Genomic DNA, 20,421 nt, shown 5'->3' with positions numbered 1-20,421 from the left:
TCCTCTTTTCGTCCCACTCTTCATCCCACTTTCCCCCTCCCTCTCAACCTCCCACTCATCCTCTCCCTCTCTTCTTCTCTCCCTTCCTCCTCGCTAACGCTTTTATCCCCCTTTCTCTCTCTCTCTCTCTCTCTCTCTCTCTATCTCTCTCTCTCTCACTCTCTCTCTCGCTCTCTTCCTCTCTTCCCACTATCCCTCCTCTTTCCCTTTCTCCCCATCCTCTTCATCCCATCCTTATTACCCGATTGCCGCAATCAAATCAGAAGAAGATGGAATCCACCAGTGTTATTACGGAGGAGAATTTTCCTGCATATCAATAATATTGCTTTGTCTTTGATATTTTCACAATGGTGTGAAAACAATCGATAATACACCGTTCAATGGATTGGATAGACAATTATGTCTACGCATGCATGCAAACGGAATATTGGTGTGTTTTTTCCTTCTTCAATCTTACACTTAAACCTGTATTTCCACGTCATGCCAGTTATGGGGCTGTGATCTTCAAGGCATCGTTTAACAATGGTAAATCTGAGATGCACGGTCCTACGTGTTATCAGTGTCTGTGATATGGTGTAATATTGAGGCCCTAACAAATTGCGCTTCAAAATGATCAAGAAGTGCCTCACAAATGTAAAAAATCTTTGAGTAACCGGTTTTTACCATACTCGTTTCCCCCAATAGACTGTAGTGTTATGAAAACCGTTTGGCAAACGCAAAATTGGATTTCGATTTTCAATCATAAATATCTTGATAATCAGACAGGCGATCGGCTTGTAAAGGTCATGGGGTTCCTGACTGACCTAAAGGTGTATAACTATCATTGCAGCGTGAGTTAAATTTAGAATTCTGTTTCAGAATCTGAGTCAAATTATTCAAGCTTTATATGATATTGCTAAGAGGGGAAAATCGTAATGGTCATAGAAGCATATTGGTGAAGTATGAAGCAATCGGATGAAGTGAATGAAATCACTAGAGTTATGAAAGCTGTAAATTGGCAGTTTTATTGGTAATGTCTCTATGATGTAGCACTCGGGGACTCTGCTCTTAGTTCCAACACTTGGGGCCAACACGCAAAATGACTAAAGATACAAAAAAAATCATCGTTTTCGTCATCGTCGTCTTCATCTGATCATCAATATTGTCATTTCTTTGGTTCGTTTGAAAAAATTCTTGATAAAAACCCATAAAAACCTGTACAATAACATTTGTTTCCTTTTTAAAGACACATACTTACAGCTTTAATCTGTAAACATGGTAAGTTGAACGTGGGAGAGACCGTCGTTACGAAAAAGAAATTTAAAACAAAGAGGAAGAAAGTAAACTGCATTTCACGAAGTCATAATACGTAATTTGTTAAAAGCAAATTTCCTGACCTAAAACAGAATTCAATTATGGTTGTGACATGAGTAGACTCCAATGGTTGATCAGGAAAAGAAACGGTGTCATTCACGTGAAAGGTAAATTTGATTTACAGTTCGAGAACGCATACATTAATCATGAACATGATGTAGGAAAATTAAATGCTGTATATTCCAGTGCGCGTGTGACTTCATTACAATATACTCGAAAGAGCTTTGAAACAGAGCTTTGAGAGAGAGGCGATAGGGGGAAAAAGGGAAGAGAGAAATAGAGAAAGGAGGAGAGAGAAAGGGGGTACATGGAAAGGAGAGAGGGAGTGAGAGAGAGATAGAGAGAGAGAGAGAGAGAGAGAGAGAGAGAGAGAGAGAGGGGGGAGGGAGAGAGAGAGACACACGTCAGAGGGGCTCGAAACAAAGAGGGATGAAAATAACGGAGGGTATAATGAAGGGGGAGAATAAGAACAGGAACATGAAAGAAAAATAACCACAACCACAAGAACTATATTCAAATAGATATAACGGAATAATATCGAACAAATATAACACTACACAGAAATATGAAGGAAGGAAAGAGAAAGAGATGCGGACACGATGAGTGAGACCGAGAATAAAGGCAAACAATGAAGAATTACAATATTTTGACACCTTACTGAGATCGAAACTAACTCGGAATAGAACAGCGTAATAAAATAAAATACTTGTAAATGAGTTAACGGGACACATCCGTCCGTTTTCTACCACACACGAAAGCTATGTTGAACAAATACAACTCTACACAGAAATATGAAAGAAAGAAAGAGAACGAGATGCGGATAATGATGGCTTAGACCGAGAGTCAAGACAAACACCGAAGAATGACAATATATTGACACCTTACTGAGATCGAAACTAACACGAAACAGAACAGTGTAATGAAATTTTTTTTTAAATTGTAAATGGGTAAACGAGACATATCAGTTTTTTTTATATACTATAAACACAAACGATCCTTAATGACAGAGGCACTTTGTGCTTGTATCATGAGCTGCACTGAGAGCAGTTGCAATCTCACATAGATTACAGGATTACACTTTGTCTCTCCTGTGACATTTTTGCCCCTTCCCTCCCATTTCCCTTGACTCACATTAGAAGGCCCAAGAAAGAAAAAAGTCAATAAAACTAGGGCGCGGTAGTACATATTCCGGGGGACCGCCCACACGCCTTTCTTTAATTAGTTTGGATACGCCACTGCCCCTTAAATTCCCCGTCCCGATAACGGAGGATCGCTGCCCCTGGTCGACATTATTATATTGCTGGTGAAAGATACGATACATATTGAAACCAGACACGCCCTAATGAATGATGATGACATCATCGGGTAAACACCCTTATTTATCACACGAAAGTAATAAACACTAATGGTAATATTGATATACCACCAATGTATCATTCGAGTCTCTTTGTGATATTTGAACAGTTAGTGAATGGATACATTTCTAGGTCCGTATTCGCCTCGTTTTGTGTTTATTCGCAGTCCAATTAAACAAAGTATTATGACGTATATATCCCGTATTCTTTTAAAATTTTAACCCGACGCTGGGCTTAACAATTCGTTCATAATCGGATTTAACGAAGGAAGTTGGTCTGAGTTCTAATTTTTCCCTTTTTTAACGTATTATCTGAGTCCCGGACTCTGTTTTACCTGAAGTAAAGAATACGGACTGTCGAGTTCTGAATTCATAACCATGATTTTAAAGTTTTATAGATTTCAATATTTCAAAGAGTATTTCAGAGCTTTTAGTGACAAAATATTATGGACAACTCATTTGGCATCTCTTTCCTAATTGGGTAGTCTTAATGATCCATAACTCACCTGACACTCGGCTAAACATGACACTAATGATATAAGCATATTCATTCTAAATATACATGTAGCTACGCAAAAACGTTGTAATCATGTACTCATTAGGGACTTTTAGATTTGCGTGGACTAATACGTGTGACGTCCATTCAAGGCAGTGCTTAATAAGGACGTCGAGCGTAGCTACGACGACTTCGTACACTCCATGTAGGCTAGCTCCCTTGAGTAAAAGCTCACCATCTCCCATTTTTTACTTCTCAATTTCTCTTTATTTTACCTACTACCATGATGGACTATTGTGAATTTTGTGTTTCGAAAAAATATCTTGAATGAGAAGAGGAGAATAAGGAAAAACTGTCAATAATTCAAGGTCAGTGTAGCCGATGGATTCAACTGACGGTTGCCATGGAAATGGATTTGATGATGTATTCCCCCTACCATTGCTGCTGTTTCTATCTCATCGTTCAAAGATTCCGCCCTCGAACTGGCAAATAAAGGTTGCAATTTGCATGAACAGAACAAATTCTTTAAAAAAAAAAAAGGGGGGGGGGTCCTTCAGTCAAGCAAAGGAATATCCTACGTTACATGTGCTTTGGGGATCTAAAATGGCTGAGGGTGCATAAATTGGGGCAAATGTCGTTCTTGATGTTTCATGTGAATATGACATATAACAGACATTTGGGAAACGAGCGCCTGCAATCCAAAAAATAGAAAGAATATTTTGATTACTTCTCGTCTTCTAGCACAAGCAGATCCCAACTTAGATTGTCAAATGAAGTGGGGGAAAATAACCTCCGACTTGTTTGCAGATGACTTCCCGATCAATCATTATTCAATTTATGATGTCTCGAACATGGTCAAAATACCACGCGTTTATCATGTGACGGTCGCGTTTGACCGAGATAGGTAAGACTCAATGTCGTATTTTGCCCGTTTATATAAGGTCGGTTTTGATGATGTTTGTGAAACTTGACAGATGGCAAACACCCATAACCATTAAATTAAACTTGAGCCCCATTTATTGTTTCGGAAAGGCAATAAACATCTTTGCACAATATTTCTGAAAAAGAACCGCTACACTTTGTCATACTAAACTTCCTATATTTCATATGCTAATCCACTTTATAATGACTAAAATGCTGGATATTTTGTCTTATTAGACCTTTACTGTTTGTATACGATAATAATTGCAGCGTTTGTTTTTAGTACGTTTTACATTTGTTATTCTAATAGCCCCTTTCATATTCCGTTTCGTAAAATAGCATCTGCCTGTGATGTTTTTTGGTTCCTCGATATAATGTTTACATCTAGACTACGTAGATAGATCGCTTTATTCACAATATTTACACAAATTAGGTTAAATAACCTTCGTAATTTGTTTTAATTGTTTGATGTGAATGCTCATTTATGTGCAATATTCATTGTAGAGATTTATATTATATAAATGTACTGGGAGTAGCAAGTGCGGGGGCACATGCCACTGGGCAACAGTATAGCATTTCACTTTTACGCACCCTGACCCACTTGCCGCTCCCACTCCTTTAATTGTTTCATATTCTTATTCATATGTATTTGTCTCTTGCCATTGTTTTGTATCTGTACTTTTCACGATTGGTCAAATAATTAAATAATAATAACAATTGTAATTTTAGGTCATAAATATTCGTCCGATTTTGAGCAACTGTGAAGTCTCTCTCTCTTTCTCTCTCTCTCTCTCTCTTTCTTTGATACTTAATCGTTATCAACATGTCAACATCTACTAAAGATATCACTTTATTGCGAAATAAATTTCTCATATTCCAAATATTCAGATTTGGACAAGCGATACACCCTATCATTAAAATACATGGGTGTATCATAATTTGTCATATATTATACAACTCCTACGTAGGTGCTAGGTTTGAATAATTTATTTAAAGGTAAAGACCAGTATTGGAAACGCCCCAATTTCAAAAAATGAAATGGAAGCTCTTTATTACCAATCATGTGAAAGAATATGTTTTGACTAATACATGATGATAACAATTTTGCGGGGAAACCGCCTACTAATTGATATATTTGGTAAATTAGTTTATCTATTGGACTGTGAGAGATAAACGCACGTGTCGCGCACGTGTGCGTAGTCCCATATACATCTTTCTATGTACAGTGCTTGTAACTTTACCAAGACTGGGCCAAATTTCAGAACCTTGCAGTACACACCAATACTTATATGCTAGATGATCAACATTTTCTTATCCATTTCACAATGCAATCGCATTACCAGAACTCACCTTTATCTCTAATACCCGGTGATGAAAAGCCATAATGATAATGTATATAAGCGTTACGATTTTCCTCACTACCGTCACTTCGTGAAAATAGGGACGAATATTTATCCTACTGATAACCTTGAAGGTCTATTCTTTTACGTATAAGCTTAAGTTCAGCTATTTGTTTGATACGCCTATAGTGCATGAGGAGGGGGGGGGGGTGATTTTCATCAACCAATGAATACTCTCATTCGGTAGCATAGCAACCAGGGGACACAGAGACACGTGCCCCCCCCCCTCCCCCTCCGCATCATCGGATGGTGAAAACAACATAAGACAGCAATGTAAAGAAGAATGATGAAACAACCAACAATTAACCACCTCCCATTTTCTCCATTCCATGGAATTCCTCGCTCTCTCGCTTTTCACCAATATTAGGTAGACCGATGCCTCCACTCCCCCTCCCCATCAGATCCAACTCACATTCAACTCTCATGCACCACCGACTTTTCATGCAAGATGAAAACACTCTTTTATCTAACCATGCATAATTTCCCTGCATAATGTCTTCCATGCATTGGAATGTTGAATAGCCATGTTGACAAAAAACATACACTTGCAAGTTGCATACCTAGTAAGTTGCAGTACCATATTCATGTACAGTGTATACCATTACCATGCAGCGTGCTTGTGCATCTATCGAGTTGTATGTTTGTCCAGGCGAGCTCGATACCGTTCCTTTTCACACGTGGTCGTAATGACGTCACAATCAGAAAGGCAGCCAGAATTTGGCGGTCTCGAATTATGTCTCTTGAACTCTGAACCTTTGTCCGTATCTAAATTAGATATGAAAATATAGCGAATCCAAATCTGTGTAGATCATATCGCGATTTATGATTTCATTCAGTACGAAGAAATAAATTATCAATTAATTAATCCAGTGATCTGACAGAATGACATCTACTTGGCTTGTCCCGTGGCTAGTCCGGTTTCGTTTGTTTTATGTGTTGTTTTTTTTAAGTCGTTGTTGTTGTTGGGTTATTACTATCGTAGCATGTCTTTTATGGGACGCAGTTCCAAGGAGATGATCCAACAACTGTTATTTGTCACTCTATCTTTAATAATCCATTGTGTTTAGTTGTTTGTTCATTTTTTGTCCATCTTAATTAGTGTGACCTGTGAAAGATTTGTTTATATGGTTTGTTCATCTGTCTGCCTATCTCTATTTTGTCTGGTCATATTTCATCGATCCTTTATTCCACTTAATAATATCCACTTAAAAGGAATAATGTAACTTTACATGAATGAGCTGCTTTTAGTAAAGCTAATTCTTTCACACGCTCACCACGCATATATATTGTCATGCTGTCACTTTAAGTAGGTTGCTGTATTCAAGTTCCATCCACACATGCTATCTTTATGAGATCTTATTAATAAACCCCATATGAATTAAAGCGATCCGCTCGACTCCAACACACTTTCACGTGTCGTGTTAATTCACGCATTTTGGTATTACCATATATACATGAACAGTTTCCATGGTAACCAAAAGTAGCGAATTGACAGTATTGCCATAGCGATAGCACTTGACTGGTCCGCAGCCGATGATGCGATTTAATCCGTGGTTATTTGCAACGATTTAGCTCTGTTTGTCGTAAAAACTAACCTTTTGTGATGAATTGCGGTATCTCGTTCTTCAGGGATTGTGTGTTTATGAAAAGGTTGGGTTCTAGAAATAGTTTGAATAAAAAATGATGTCAGGTTTTCATTCTTAGCATTGTGGAGGTATGGTGGTGTGGTGGTACTGGTTCATTCACCTGACTTTCAATGCAAGGGTTGAGGATTCTAATCTCAGCCAGGCACGGCATTAATCCACATTTGCCGCTCTCCATCCAGGTGTTAACGGGTGCCTGGTAATCGCTAGGGTAATAATGATCGCGAGAACCTCGCATAAGGAATAACAACATTGAGACTGATGGGGATGTCTTGGTTATACGAAATCATTAACAATATTGGCTGAAAAGATGTCAATATCCAGCGAAAAATTGCCACTAGTTTTGAAGTGCTCTTGTATCACATATTTCCCTAGACAAAAGTTTAATCTTTCAACAAAATTGTGATGTCTCGTGTGTTTGCACATAGCCCCATATAGGCCTACATAAATATGGGTGTGTTGTCTTCTTTCCGTGTTTAAAAGTGAGTTTCAGGAATGTTTTAAGACGACTGCAAAGACTTGAGAAATCAGATAAACGTCAAGTTTAATACCTTATCCTAAATGTCATATAAATCAAGTTCGGACTACGTCATCCATCATTGCACCCGATTTTTTAAATAATTGATGGACAAGGCTCACCATCCTTCCCCCCCCCCTTTTTTTTTGGCTTGTTTGTCGAAACTCTTTATGATCGACGTGTCTTTAGCCAAAAATATTGTATTAATCATTTTAATCATTTCAGGAATCTCGCAATACAAAATTCATCATGTGTTCTACATAATCACAACTTTCCAAATACATTCAAGACATTGTTTTTCACAACACAATCACATGGCCAGAACTCAATCTTTAAAGACTCCAGTACCTCTTGCACCATAAGGATCCGCTGCATGCATTTTATCTTCTTTTATCAATCACAATATTTTTCACCTATGTACTTTTCCCTTCGCATTTTTGTATTCTAATACAAACTAATCCCTTACATTTTACTCTATAATCTTATTTCAGTTCCTCCGACAACGATGTCTTCGATATCAACAATGCCTCCTTCGCCGATGCCTGCGGTAGAAGATAATACGAACTCGATGACGACAATGGCGATGATGACAACTGATGGTGGGTATTGTATTGTATTGCATTGTTCGTTTATTGAGATGAAACTATTTAATTTACAGAGTAAAAAAGTACATGGCATAAAACTTAATTGAAAGCACATTAGAAGATATAGAAAACTTAACAAGTACTGTTTATAATAGATACGACTAGAAGTTTCATAGATAATAATATATAGTTGACATTTGTTTTGAGTAAAAAAGAAATCCGATAATTAAGAATGTACAGGTTTATTACAACAGTGACGCAGTAGGTAGCCCACGAAGACTCGAAGACAAAAACAGGTTTTAAAGGAAGTGTATTATAATGACATCACTTCGCATTTAGTATATTGATATCTGCTGCTTACAATATCCCGATGTGTCGACAGCCATGTCCCACAATGCATCACCAACTGCATGACCCGCACGTAATGATGCTTTTTGCGTGACTTGGGTACAGCATGGACTTAGTGTGAAAGGGTACAGGAAGCAGAAATGGCTCTTCGTACGCATCCACCGAAAGATGGCGCAATTGAAAAATACATTACAACAGTGGTAGCGATGTCGATAAAATACCCTGTCTTTTATAGACTAAGATGAAACTTGTCTATGATTATTCAGTCGTACAAACTCATGCTCAACATGATTACACGGATTCCTGCATTATCTATGTCACAAAGCTCCTGACCTATTAATAATCTTGAACATCTGGTGATTTTAATGATTTGCATTGAGAAAAAAAAGGAGAATCTGATGGAAGAATATGAATATTACTATTAGTATGATTTAAAAAATAGCATAGGTTCATGCAGTCCAGTTTCATGTATTTTACCATATATTTCATGTTACAGGACATCATAAAAAGAAAAGAGAATTACATAGGCTGACAATGCATATTTGGCTTATAAATGACATTTATAGAATTATTTACTTGTGTTTTGAGACGCAATGGATTGGATATTTCCAATAAAAGAAATAATGAAAGGTAAAGGAAATATATAAATGAAAGGGGAAAAGGCAGATACAATTGGAACATAATATTTAACTTAAAAGAAAACTATACCCACCATAATTTCTATTGAAATTTGATAATCTGCCGCATTTGTTACTTTTGCAGAAGAAATCAACGACAGCGTAACAGGGGGCGATATTGCTGATTTGACGACACTGGCGGTTCCAAGTCAACCACAAACGACGCCCAGCATGAACGGAGACAACGTTACCATCACGTTATCATCATCAACTACAGGAAATATGACGTCAACGCCGGACATGGGGAATACGACGTCGACGTTAGACATGGGAAATATGACTTCCACGCCAGACATGGGAAATTCAACTTTGTGGCCAGATACGGTAAACGTAACGTCAAATCCTGTTGCCGAAAACACAACGTCACTCTTTGACATGGGAAATTCAACGTCGACGCCGGACATGGGAAATATGACGTCGCCGTCCAACATCGAGAATTCAACGTCGCCGTCGGATATGAGGAATGCGACATCGTCGAGGGATTCTAATGCGACGGAGACATTGACGACAGGCTCGATGACAACGTCGGAGTATGTGACTGTGACCTTTACATCTGAATATACCGATATAGTGACGGATGGTTTGGAGGACAACAATGTGACGAATGCTACAATGACAGAAAGTAACAACACATTTACTGCAAATACAGGGAATTTTACGATAATGTGTAAGTTTACAGTGCAGTGTTTGTGTCTTTTGGGTACATTTACCTTTCTGGGGCCTGTTTTATAAAACTTGTTATCAATAACATATGCTCAATTTTTATGACAAAATAATTTGCTCTCATCCATTGAAATGCCACAATTTCAGTCGCTTATAACAGTAACTGTAACTGGTTTCATGAAGCAGTAGATATATCAACAGATTTAGGGGGCCTGGCATCGTCGTGGAGGGGAACCGGTCTTGTGAGTTTGGTGAAATTAACGACTATTAGTAATTGTCAAATCGACTTAGGAGCTATAGAGCTGATAAGTAATAGTCTTTATTTTCAGACCATTGTACCGAATGGTCATACGTTTTATGCTGCGCAAAAATTCAATCAGTTTAATTTTGGTCATCACAAGAAGTGGGTTATTGATGTAGATAAATGCTCATGTACCCTTTACAGCCCATTTTAAGTATGTTATTACCAAAGTAGAAAAAGCCAGTCAGTCACTCAATAGTGTCTGACAGAGAAGTCTAGCAAGTAAACGGGTTTCCTAGCATCTGTTAACGTTTAAATTTAACAGATAGGACATACATGACATATTCATAATTCCTGCAAAGTTCTACAGAATTTGAGGTTGGCTGCAAAAGGGACAGAGTACCTTTAACTGAGAGCTGATTTTATGAGATAACCACCTGTCCAGTGACCTTGCAGGGTAGTCTAATCCCTCCTGTAAACTAGTACAGATGGGCTTTAAAATGAGTTTAAGAATGCTCAAAACCTGAATTGAATGAACGGCATTTTGACATAGAAAATAAAAATGGCAAGTTTAATAAATACAGAATTGCTTACTGAAAAGACCAAACTGGCAACGGGACGCATTTTGATCTTCGCAAATGCATAAAATGGTATGTTTGGCATTTAAGATTGCTCCCCCCCCCCCCCCCCCCACAAAAAAGAAAATAGATTAAAAAAAATATAAAAAAATACAAGCGGCCCGGAAATGACGAGCGGGCGAGGACAACCAAATGATTTTTTTGCTTTGGCCTAATGGGTAAAGGATATAAAAGGAGTCAGTGACGAACGCGGGATTTTTTCAAGGAGGAACTATTTTTTGGGGGCCCTGCAAATGTAAAACTCGCGTCGACCGATATTTCGCTTAGTGGGGGGGGGGGTCGGGGGTAGGAAGTCTTCATTTTCTTCTTCAAAAAAAATTGAGGGGGCTTTGCCCCCCCCCCCCCCCCCCGCCTGGGAGGAGTCGTGTTGTTTTCACGTTGCCCCGCCCCTTCCTTTGTCATTCGACCGGGGACGCATTAAATATCGACATATGAACATCGTATTATTTCTTTTTGCATTTAATCTAGTTACAACATCGGAACCTGAAACAATTACAGACACAGATGCTAACGATACTCGAAAGAGAAACGGACCAAGCCTACCAGGTAAGTAACTGCAAAAAAAAAAATCAGCGTAATTTTTTTTCTAGACACATGCTGGGCTTGCTCGGTCTTCATGATACAGAAAAAGTTATTAATTCAAGTTTATTTGTTCGAATACAATTTTAATTCATTTATCTCAATTGTAATTTATGTCCTAGAAAATTCTTTTAGACAAATAAAGCAACAACAACAAATTATTCATGGTTTTTCATGAACCCTATCAACCAGTTATACATGTATCTGTGAAATGTTAGTGATGGGTCGACAATAATTCAATTTTGTGCGTTTTTTTGTAACAATAATTAGGTTTCTAAAAAACTCTAACAAGAAACTCCTAATATAATAATCATTTATATATTAAATTGAAGTTGACGCAGTATGCAGTTTTTTTCCATGTCGGACAAGCCTCTCACAAGTTTCGTATTGTAGCATCTTTATACTTTATTTGTCGTGCCAGATAAAGAAAAAGATTTTTTTCTGTGGCTGATTAAAAGAATTACATATATATTGTTTTGTAATTTCAGTAACATTTATCGTCGTTTATGTTCTTCTTTTTCTTTCAGTTGCACTGTACATGTGTATCTCAGTTATACTGGCACTGTGTGTTGTATTACTGATGGGTGTCATTGCGCATGCGTGCGCCTCGTAAGTAATCACCGTTCATCCCTCTCCCCCACCACCCCTCCTTTCTCTCTGTCTCTTTATGTCTCTCTCTGTCTCTCTCTGTCTCTTTATGTCTCTCTCTGTCTCTCTCTGTCTCCCTTTCTCTATCTATCTATCTGTATCTCACAATCACTTGCAAAACAAGCAACAAAACAATCATTTTCGACAGGCTTATTTTCTATCCTATATTCTGTTCATTGTTAGGGTTACCTCCCCCCCCCCCCCTCTCTCTCTCTCTCTCTCTCTCTCTTTCTCTCTCCTTCTCTCTCTTTCTATCTCTTTCTCTGTCTGTATGTCTCTCTCTCTTTTTCTCTCTCTCCCTATCTTCCTCCCTGCCTCCCTCTCATTGTCCATCTGTATCACACCCAAACACTTGCACAAGCAACAAAACATTTAATGATTACATTCAACAGGTCTTTCATTTTCTCCCTCTCTTCTTTTATCCTGTTCCCTTTCCTTTCTTCTCCAACAGTTGTTCTTTTTACCTGCATAGCCTTAATTTATGCTGTGTGTATCGGCTTAATAATCGGGCTTCTGTCTCGAGTTTATATAACGTAAGTGTTTCATCCTACACTGTTGCCCAAAATATTTGGCATAATATTTTCTTTACCTCTTTTTTATGATTTGATTGTGACAATATTGTGTTACTTTTGATAGATAAGATTCGTATGTGAATGAGATGTAGTAGTAGTGGTGGTTATTTTACCTGCCTGCCAAGAAAGCATGCTTGTAAGTAAGCAGCCAGAGGACCGACGGCTTAAGGTCCTCTTCGAGAGACCAGGGTTGGTCCAGTGGTAATGTCCGTGGTACGGTCAGGTCTCAGTCTTCGCTTACATACTGACTCAGCGGACCCAGGTTCGAGATTGAGTCACGTCCTTCGGATGGTGACGTTAAAGGTCGGTCACCAGACGTAAAACAATAATATATGATACCCGTCTGTTAAAACCAAAGTAACATAATTATCTTCTTGGAACTTTAATAATCAATGAAGTTCCGACATGATAATACTTTATCTATCAAGAAAAGGTTGTATTTTCTCAATCGTCATGAAAAGAGGTAAAGAAAAAATCCAAATTTATGGGCAGCAGCGTATCTTGGCTTAAAATCTCGAAAATATGAGGAATTTTTAGGGATGCTCAATTTCGTATATTTTTTTTTACTCGGGGTCATAATGCGAAACTATGCTTTTTTCTCATATAATTCGAAATTGGAAGACCTTCAAAATTATGCGCAAAGTACCTAGTTTTCTCCACGTATGTCACTGGAGTAAATGAAAAACTGGAATGTATTCTGCTCTTTGAGATAGAGATATCTGTTAGAGAACCAGAAAATCGTAATTAAAGTTCGAACAATTTTTTTCTAAATAATAAAGGGCCCCTTTTCCCTGCGTGACGAACTGGTGTTGTTCAAGATAAATTCGCGTGAATGAAACCTGTCAATGCAATGAAAGTCTTCTCAAGTATACATGAACTGGCGATCTAGGTCCCGTTACGTAAAGAAATGTTGATAACAACTACCAAAGATCTATGACCAATCTCCTCATATAGCCAATCAAATGTCAGGATTCCATTACCTTATAACAATAATTGTTTCTTCTTATTGATAACAAGTTTTATAAAAATGGGACCACTTTGGTACTTAGATAATTTACCGTCTTTCGTCATTAAGATTTATGAAATTCGATATTTATAATTTGGTTTTCAATATTGTATGAGAATTCCATATTTGCATAATTCCACTTTACACACGATCAATTCCTTTCCAAAGTTATGTCCATCACGGTTTGAAACGTGCAAAACACTGCAAACGTTACAATGCTATATTACGTAATCCAAACATGCCTTCTAAAGAAATATACGATAGGATATTGAAATTCCCTGCCCCCCCCCCCCCCCCCCCCCCACTCAGAGGTCGGAATGACCGCATGCGTGTTGCCAAAATGTCCGGTAAAGGGGTACTTTTCGTGCAACAAAGTCCGGCCCGAGAATTGTAAAAAAAAAAAGGGGTGTATTTGACTTTTCACCCGGAGATTTCTTTAAAAAGGGGGTGTTTTTCTTTTTTTCACTCATCTCTTTGGACTCCTGAGAAATTATTCCGAATTTAGGGGGGTATATTGAGCATTTTCCTGATTTAGGGGGGTCTCTAAGGCAGGAAAAACCCGCGAAAAGCCCGCGAAAGGGGGGTTCGGAAATGTTGGCAGTCCTCAGATAGGGGGTGCTTTCAAAAAGAGGGTACGAGCATATGCGTACCCTAAATAACACTGAGGGGGGGGGGGGGGGGCCGGGTTGAAATTATCCTTGAGTCCATTTTTCGAAAGGAGTTAGCGTCACTTCTACGGCTATTTATTGTTACCTTATTATTATCAACTTTCCTTCCTCTTTAGATTGCGAAACCGACCGACTTCATACAACATCTCCAGCCGGGTGAACGGTCACCAGAATCCAGCGTTCGACAGCGGCGAAGTCGCCGACGATGACGAGGATAACCCGGTCAAAGGCATCATGCGAGGACCCAGAGGCGACATCGAGTCGGGAATGTACAACGACAACGAACGAACTCCGCTATGATGACGGGGGAAAAGTTCAAATCAATACCGCCATCCTGGGGTTGATTGGGGAAAATGTCTTTGGAAAGAAAGGGTCGATTCCAAACGTTTACGGAGTGACATTTCCAAGAAATGTTTTTTAAACGGTTTTTCAAATTCAAACTTACCACCCTTGAAAATCATTGTCAGTGTCATATTTTTGCTGTGAACAAATCTACATGCACCACTTTTGAGACTGAGTTGATGATTTCGCTCCCAAAAGGAGCGAATTATCTACACTGTGTAGGCATGAGTGATAACATTTTCAATTTCCAAACGATTGGTGTTTTACTCTTTCCTGAGTGAAATATTACGGTGACCACTCTTTTTTTTTCTCTCGATAAAAGGATTGTCCCTTATTTAACTCCTTGTGATAGTGGAATATCACTCTCTGTTGAGTGCTTTTTCACTCTTTCACATATAGAGAGTACAGAATGACCGCAAAATACCTTCTATGGCATTCCGTAACAAAACTATAAAGTTTTTGAATGGTTATTTGGTTGATGGAAACTTAAAGGTCGTGAAAGAACACAATTTCAGTTAATTTTATCATATATCACTACTTTGCAGGTTTTTATCAAAATGTCTGTGCTATTTTTAATTCAAATTGAAATTTCTCTGTAGGCCTACATGTCATTCTGTAAAGGCTTGTTCAGATATGTCTCGGTAAATCGCCGCAAAAAAAAAAAGCCGCCGTGGTTTTGGGGTTTTTATAAGTTATTTATATCATTGTAAATGATTGCCAACTGCATGCAGCAACATAGGACTTGCTCGTAATCACCGAGCTATAAGATACAGAAATGTGAAGCGTTTCACATTTAACGTCCTCATAAATAAAAAGAACCGCCGCAGTTTTGCCCGTCATATCTGAACGGGCCTTAACGTTTGGAATTGACCAATGAAAATCAGTCTCGATGTCACATGAATGAAGATATGAAAAGCATTCGGAATACACAAATGAGAGTCGTAGATACGGTGGAGTCAATTTTCTACCTTGAATACTTTTAGGAGGGGCGTTCAATAGCGTGAGACAAGTGACAGTGTGTGACTTTCCCTAAACCCTCTCTCGTCCGTCTGCCTTTCTTCTTTCTTTATCTCTGTCTCTCTATAAGCGCGTCTTCATCATCTCGAGATTGCCAAATAGCCCGGTATTTGGGAAATAATCCCGAAGTAACAAATCGCGTCTTCACTATCTCGAGATCCGACCTCGAAACTCGAAACTCGAACTTGAGAAATTAGCTCGAGATAGTATTGCGAATCTTCGGTCTAGTGAAGATGCACGGGACAAATAGCTGGATATTTTGCCAATAAAAAGGATATTTTGCAAACTATCCCAAGATATCTTGGGATATTATCCCGACCAACTATCCAGCTAATTTGCTACTTCGGTCTAATGAGGACGCAAATTAGCTGGATAGTTTGCGATCGGGATAGTTCAAATAGCTGGATATTTGGCAATCTCGAGATAGTGAAGACGGGCCTTGTGTGACTCTCTCTCTCTCTCTCTGTGACTCTCTCTCTTTTTTTGTGTGTGGAGTTTTCTGCGTGCTATAACTTTTTACAATATTAGTACTTACCGTAACCTATAACATTTTGAAGTATTGTAACGGGGGTAAAATAATTAGCCTTGTTTGTGGGCTCTGACTTTTGTATTTATCTTTTATGAAAAAATATATCGTTGTAATCGTTCAAAAGAAAAGATAAAAGCGGTTTCGTAAAGACTTGGCTTGACGAAAACAGTAAATTGTGCATGGTAATGTTCTAATCATATTACGATATAACGTGCATTCTTTTTAAAGTATTACCAACGGGAATTTTAGAAAAACATATTTTGCTGTACATAAGTTTTATTTTCTACCATAAAAATTGTATGAGTGCTAAAAGCCTCTAACTTTAACACGTTAAAGAGAATTGACCGGACGGTTTGACTGACATTATGGCTGTATAGTATAGAAGTTTGATAGTTTTAGTTAGATAATGACAGGTCGATGAGGCTATTTTTCAAACAGTGCCTTGAGTACTAACTGTACATAGTATTGCATTTAAATGATAAAAGTTTCACTTTATGTTAATCAAAGTGCCAATAACTACATTTGCATTGCATAATAATAATGTAGTTTACCATGAGGGTTTTGATGGCTGGCCGTAGAGGGTGGTATAGGAAAAAGGAAAAAAGATACGTGATACCACGAATTATTGTACATGTCTACATACATATCATGTGTACATGTACTATAAAGACTACTAAAGTCAATTTTATTAAGGTAAAATCATTGTATATCGTATGTTGTGAACCGAAATGGCTGTAACTCTAATAGGTGATGTTCAAAATCGCGATTTATACTAACACGGGAAAGGTGCAGTTGAAGTGAACATCAGGGGGCGTTTCATGAAACAATTAGTCAGTGGTTTCCACCGACTAATATCATGTTCGCCAAGAATTTAGTCAGCACTGACTAAATTTGACCAATCACAGGCCTGGAAAATAGTCGGTGACAAAAGAATTGTCGGTGAACATGATATTAGTCGGTGAAAACCACCGCCTAATTGTTTCATGAAACGCCCCCCAGAATATGCCAATAAAATATCGCGTCGTTGACAATTTCATTGCGATGTTTCGAAAGAGTGTATAAATAGAATCTTAATTCGTACGCTTGTTACCATGGAACATTGGAACTTTATTATATAGCTGCATTTTGATGAAGTTAAATCATGATTTGATATGTGTGAGGGGATATCTACTTCAATTTAGCAGCCTACAATCTTGCCACATTAAATGTAGATAATAAATTATGGGCATGTTGGGTTTGCTGCTGCTATGTGTTCAATTTTTTTCAGTACAGAATGGTCATTAATGGTGGATGGCTAATGATTGTTTTACCTGACTGCTAAGAAAACATGTTGTAGATGAGCAATCAGACTGTTTTAACTGAGTAACTTAATTAAGAAATTCTTCTGTCCAGAGCCATCTGTACATTAGGCCACCTTGGTTTCACTTAGTCACGAGATGGCGTATATCATTTTGTTTTGTGCTTGCCTATCTAAGCCGTATGCGCCAAATTGTGCAAAAATCGAACTGGGTTGGCCAAACTCTCCCATTGAATTAATGACCCCGATTCTGTTTCGGATATGGCGCCCTCATTTGGTTAACAAAACGTTTATCATGCCAGAGGTTTCCACCTTAGTTTATGACGTGCAGGGTTATTGAAATTCGTAAAGGTTGCAGCTTGTTTTTTTCTCGGTATCTTGATAAAAGCATGAGATGTCAAATAGTCATAAATTTAAATGGATCGTGTTCAAATGGATTAATCCAGTGGCGTAGATGCACGTGCCCCCAATCGAGTGTTAGGGGGGAAATGCGAGAAAAGAGAGAAAGGGACATGGAGAAGGGGAAATGGACAAGAAAAGAAAACGCCTGTCCACCTTACGCATCTTTCCCTTTATTAGTAATCAGCCTTGCAAATTCGCTTTCCATTTTTCGGGACGGATGCCGCCCCTCCACTTCAGTGAATGGGCTCACGCACGCTACGCCGGCGACTAAAACATAGAACACATACTCCGATCGGTACTATTTTCAAAAAATCAACTCAAGGGCAAAAATTGATGCAAATGCCTTTGTGAAGCGCTTCGATACGGACTGTTTCATTCACCTGTTACGAATAAATGTATCTCAATCAATTGTCAGAATTCAAATTCCTTGCATTAATTGTTTGCTACATGTAGGTAGGACAAACATCATGGCTTGCCCTCCGTAACAATTCGTAATGTTGCAATTCGCATTCTGACTATTGAAATATATTTATTTGTAACAGGTAAATGATATACCTTGTACCGAGTCGCTTAACAACGATTTATGCATTACATTTTGTTATATCATGTTTACCGCGATTTGATATATCTTGCCAACTTTTGTTCTATCTTCGTTAATATGTTGACTTCTATAATGCCAACTTACTGAAAGTTGCGTTTAAATTTCATTATGTATATAAAATGTAAATATACTTTCTTGTTGGGGCAATTTGGTAATAAAACATACTTCACAGTTATTTTGCATCTTCAGTGATTGTGTCTTTATTGATTAAATTTACATGGGATAAAGTTACACGAAACTCAGTGGTATAGTATGATAACAAGAAAATCATAGTTAATTATGAGATAAAGATAATGTATATTCAAGGAAAAACAAAGTATATAGCCTAGTCTACCAACACTGCATAATCCTAATTAAAAATACGAGAAAGAAACTAAATACACCGAAGACTAATTATAAGGATGTTGTTCAAAACATATAGGCCCGAATTCACAAAGCAAGGTTTGAGCTCAGACCAAGGTTTGAGCTCAAACCTCCTTTTGTTTCGCCAAACCTCCTTTTGTTCTTTACAAACCAGGTTTGTAAAAAATGCGTAAAACGCGTCATATGACGTACGAAAACCTTGGTCTGAGCTCAAACCTCCTTTGTGAATTCGGGCCATAAAGTACGAAAATTATTACATGTATTACAAAAAAGACAACAGACAATCAAAAACAAAATCAAACAAAACAAAAGATGTGTCATACTTATTTCAAACTGGATTCCTAACTTTCAGAAGGCCTTATTTAATAGCGGTCAAAATCTGATAAAATAACTCTTAAAGGGATCGTTTAACAATGTTAAATCTGAAATACACGGTCCTACATTTTACCAGTGTCTGTGATATGGTGTATTATTGAAGCCCTAAAAAAATCGCGCTTCAAAATGATCAAGAAGTGCCTCAAAAAAAGTAAAAAGAAAAACTTTGAGTGACCGGTTTTACCATACTCGTTTTCTCCAATAGACTGTAGTGTTATGAAAACCGTTCGGCGAACGGTTTTCAAAATTTGTAATTCCGATCATTAATATCTTGATAATCAGACAGGCGATCGGCTTGTAAAAGTCATGGAGTTCCTGACTGACCTAAAGGTTTATAATTATCATTGCAGCATGAGCTAAATTAAGGATTATTTCTAAAGGATCTAAGACAAAGTTACCGGATCCCTTTACTAACAATAGGTTTATATCTAATGTGATATGTGGTTTATGTTGATTAATTTCCCCATAAACAGATTCGCATGGCAACATAAATCATTCTGATGTTCTCTAAACGTTTCTATTGTAAGTATTTACGACTGGAAGCTTTCGGCAACACCATAGCCTTGCTGGAACTGTTAATAAAATTATTCTTTTGTCAAAAGAAACGGACTTAGAGGCGCTTACACGAATTAGATAAATTACCATAAAAAGAAAAATGTAAAGGAAATAGAGAGAAAAGGAGAGAGATAATACTTTTATGGAGAATAAAGAAATCATCCAATATAACCCGACTCCTGTTAAAAACACAAATTGTCTACATTTGTATTTTTGTAAAAATATTTAACAGTGTATTCCGTAAATGTTGATATTGACGTTCATAATAAACTTTGTAAAAGGCTTGGCAAAGAAATTAATCTTTTATCGAAACACCTTTCGAAATGGGAAATGGCAAAACGCTCCCTTCGAACGTCGCTATTGTATTCGTCATACCGGTGATTCACGAAGTGATAAAGAGAGGGAAAGAAAAGGGATCGAACAATAGAGGAAAAGGGTAGGGCTAGTCCCGTTGGTGGGCGCTCACAAACCAGACCCTGTGTTTGATGTTCCAATTCAGTAGAGCAAAAGGCCCTTTTTGGCGTGGTTATTTGCATATGAAAATCCACCTTTTCATAGTTGCGCATGAGACAACAAAACGTTCTATTGTGTTGGACTGCGAAGGAGTACGGGTTGTTCGCCCATCTGTACAC

General features: G+C 37.9%; 1 protein-coding gene across 1 annotated transcript; it reads left to right on the top strand.

Moving 5' to 3' along the window:
* Nucleotides 1-8,166: 8,166 nt before the first annotated feature.
* LOC100892771 (coagulation factor V) lies at nucleotides 8,167-15,925 on the top strand. Its single transcript, XM_030983643.1, has 5 exons — nucleotides 8,167-8,283; nucleotides 9,379-9,993; nucleotides 11,304-11,381; nucleotides 11,942-12,023; nucleotides 14,425-15,925. Exons 1-5 carry the CDS (start codon nucleotides 8,190-8,192, stop codon nucleotides 14,606-14,608), a joined length of 1,053 nt encoding a protein of 350 aa, XP_030839503.1. The 5' UTR covers nucleotides 8,167-8,189; the 3' UTR covers nucleotides 14,609-15,925.
* The last annotated feature ends 4,496 nt before the right edge of the window (nucleotides 15,926-20,421 follow it).

Source organism: Strongylocentrotus purpuratus, unplaced genomic scaffold (genome assembly GCF_000002235.5).
Source record: "Strongylocentrotus purpuratus isolate Spur 01 unplaced genomic scaffold, Spur_5.0 spur5_scaffold_13, whole genome shotgun sequence".
Taxonomy (NCBI): domain Eukaryota; kingdom Metazoa; phylum Echinodermata; class Echinoidea; order Camarodonta; family Strongylocentrotidae; genus Strongylocentrotus; species Strongylocentrotus purpuratus.
Note: the sequence above shows the minus strand (reverse complement) of the source record. Positions and strands in the feature narration are given on the sequence as shown.

Bases quoted from the DNA above. Each gene is read 5' to 3' on its own strand.
- LOC100892771 (XM_030983643.1), top strand. From the start codon at position 8,190: ATGTCTTCGATATCAACAATGCCTCCTTCGCCGATGCCTGCGGTAGAA. The intron at 9,994-11,303 runs GTACATTTACCT...CATTTAATCTAG, and splicing joins GCAGTGTTTGTGTCTTTTGG to TTACAACATCGGAACCTGAA. The intron at 11,382-11,941 runs GTAAGTAACTGC...TTTTTCTTTCAG, and splicing joins AAACGGACCAAGCCTACCAG to TTGCACTGTACATGTGTATC.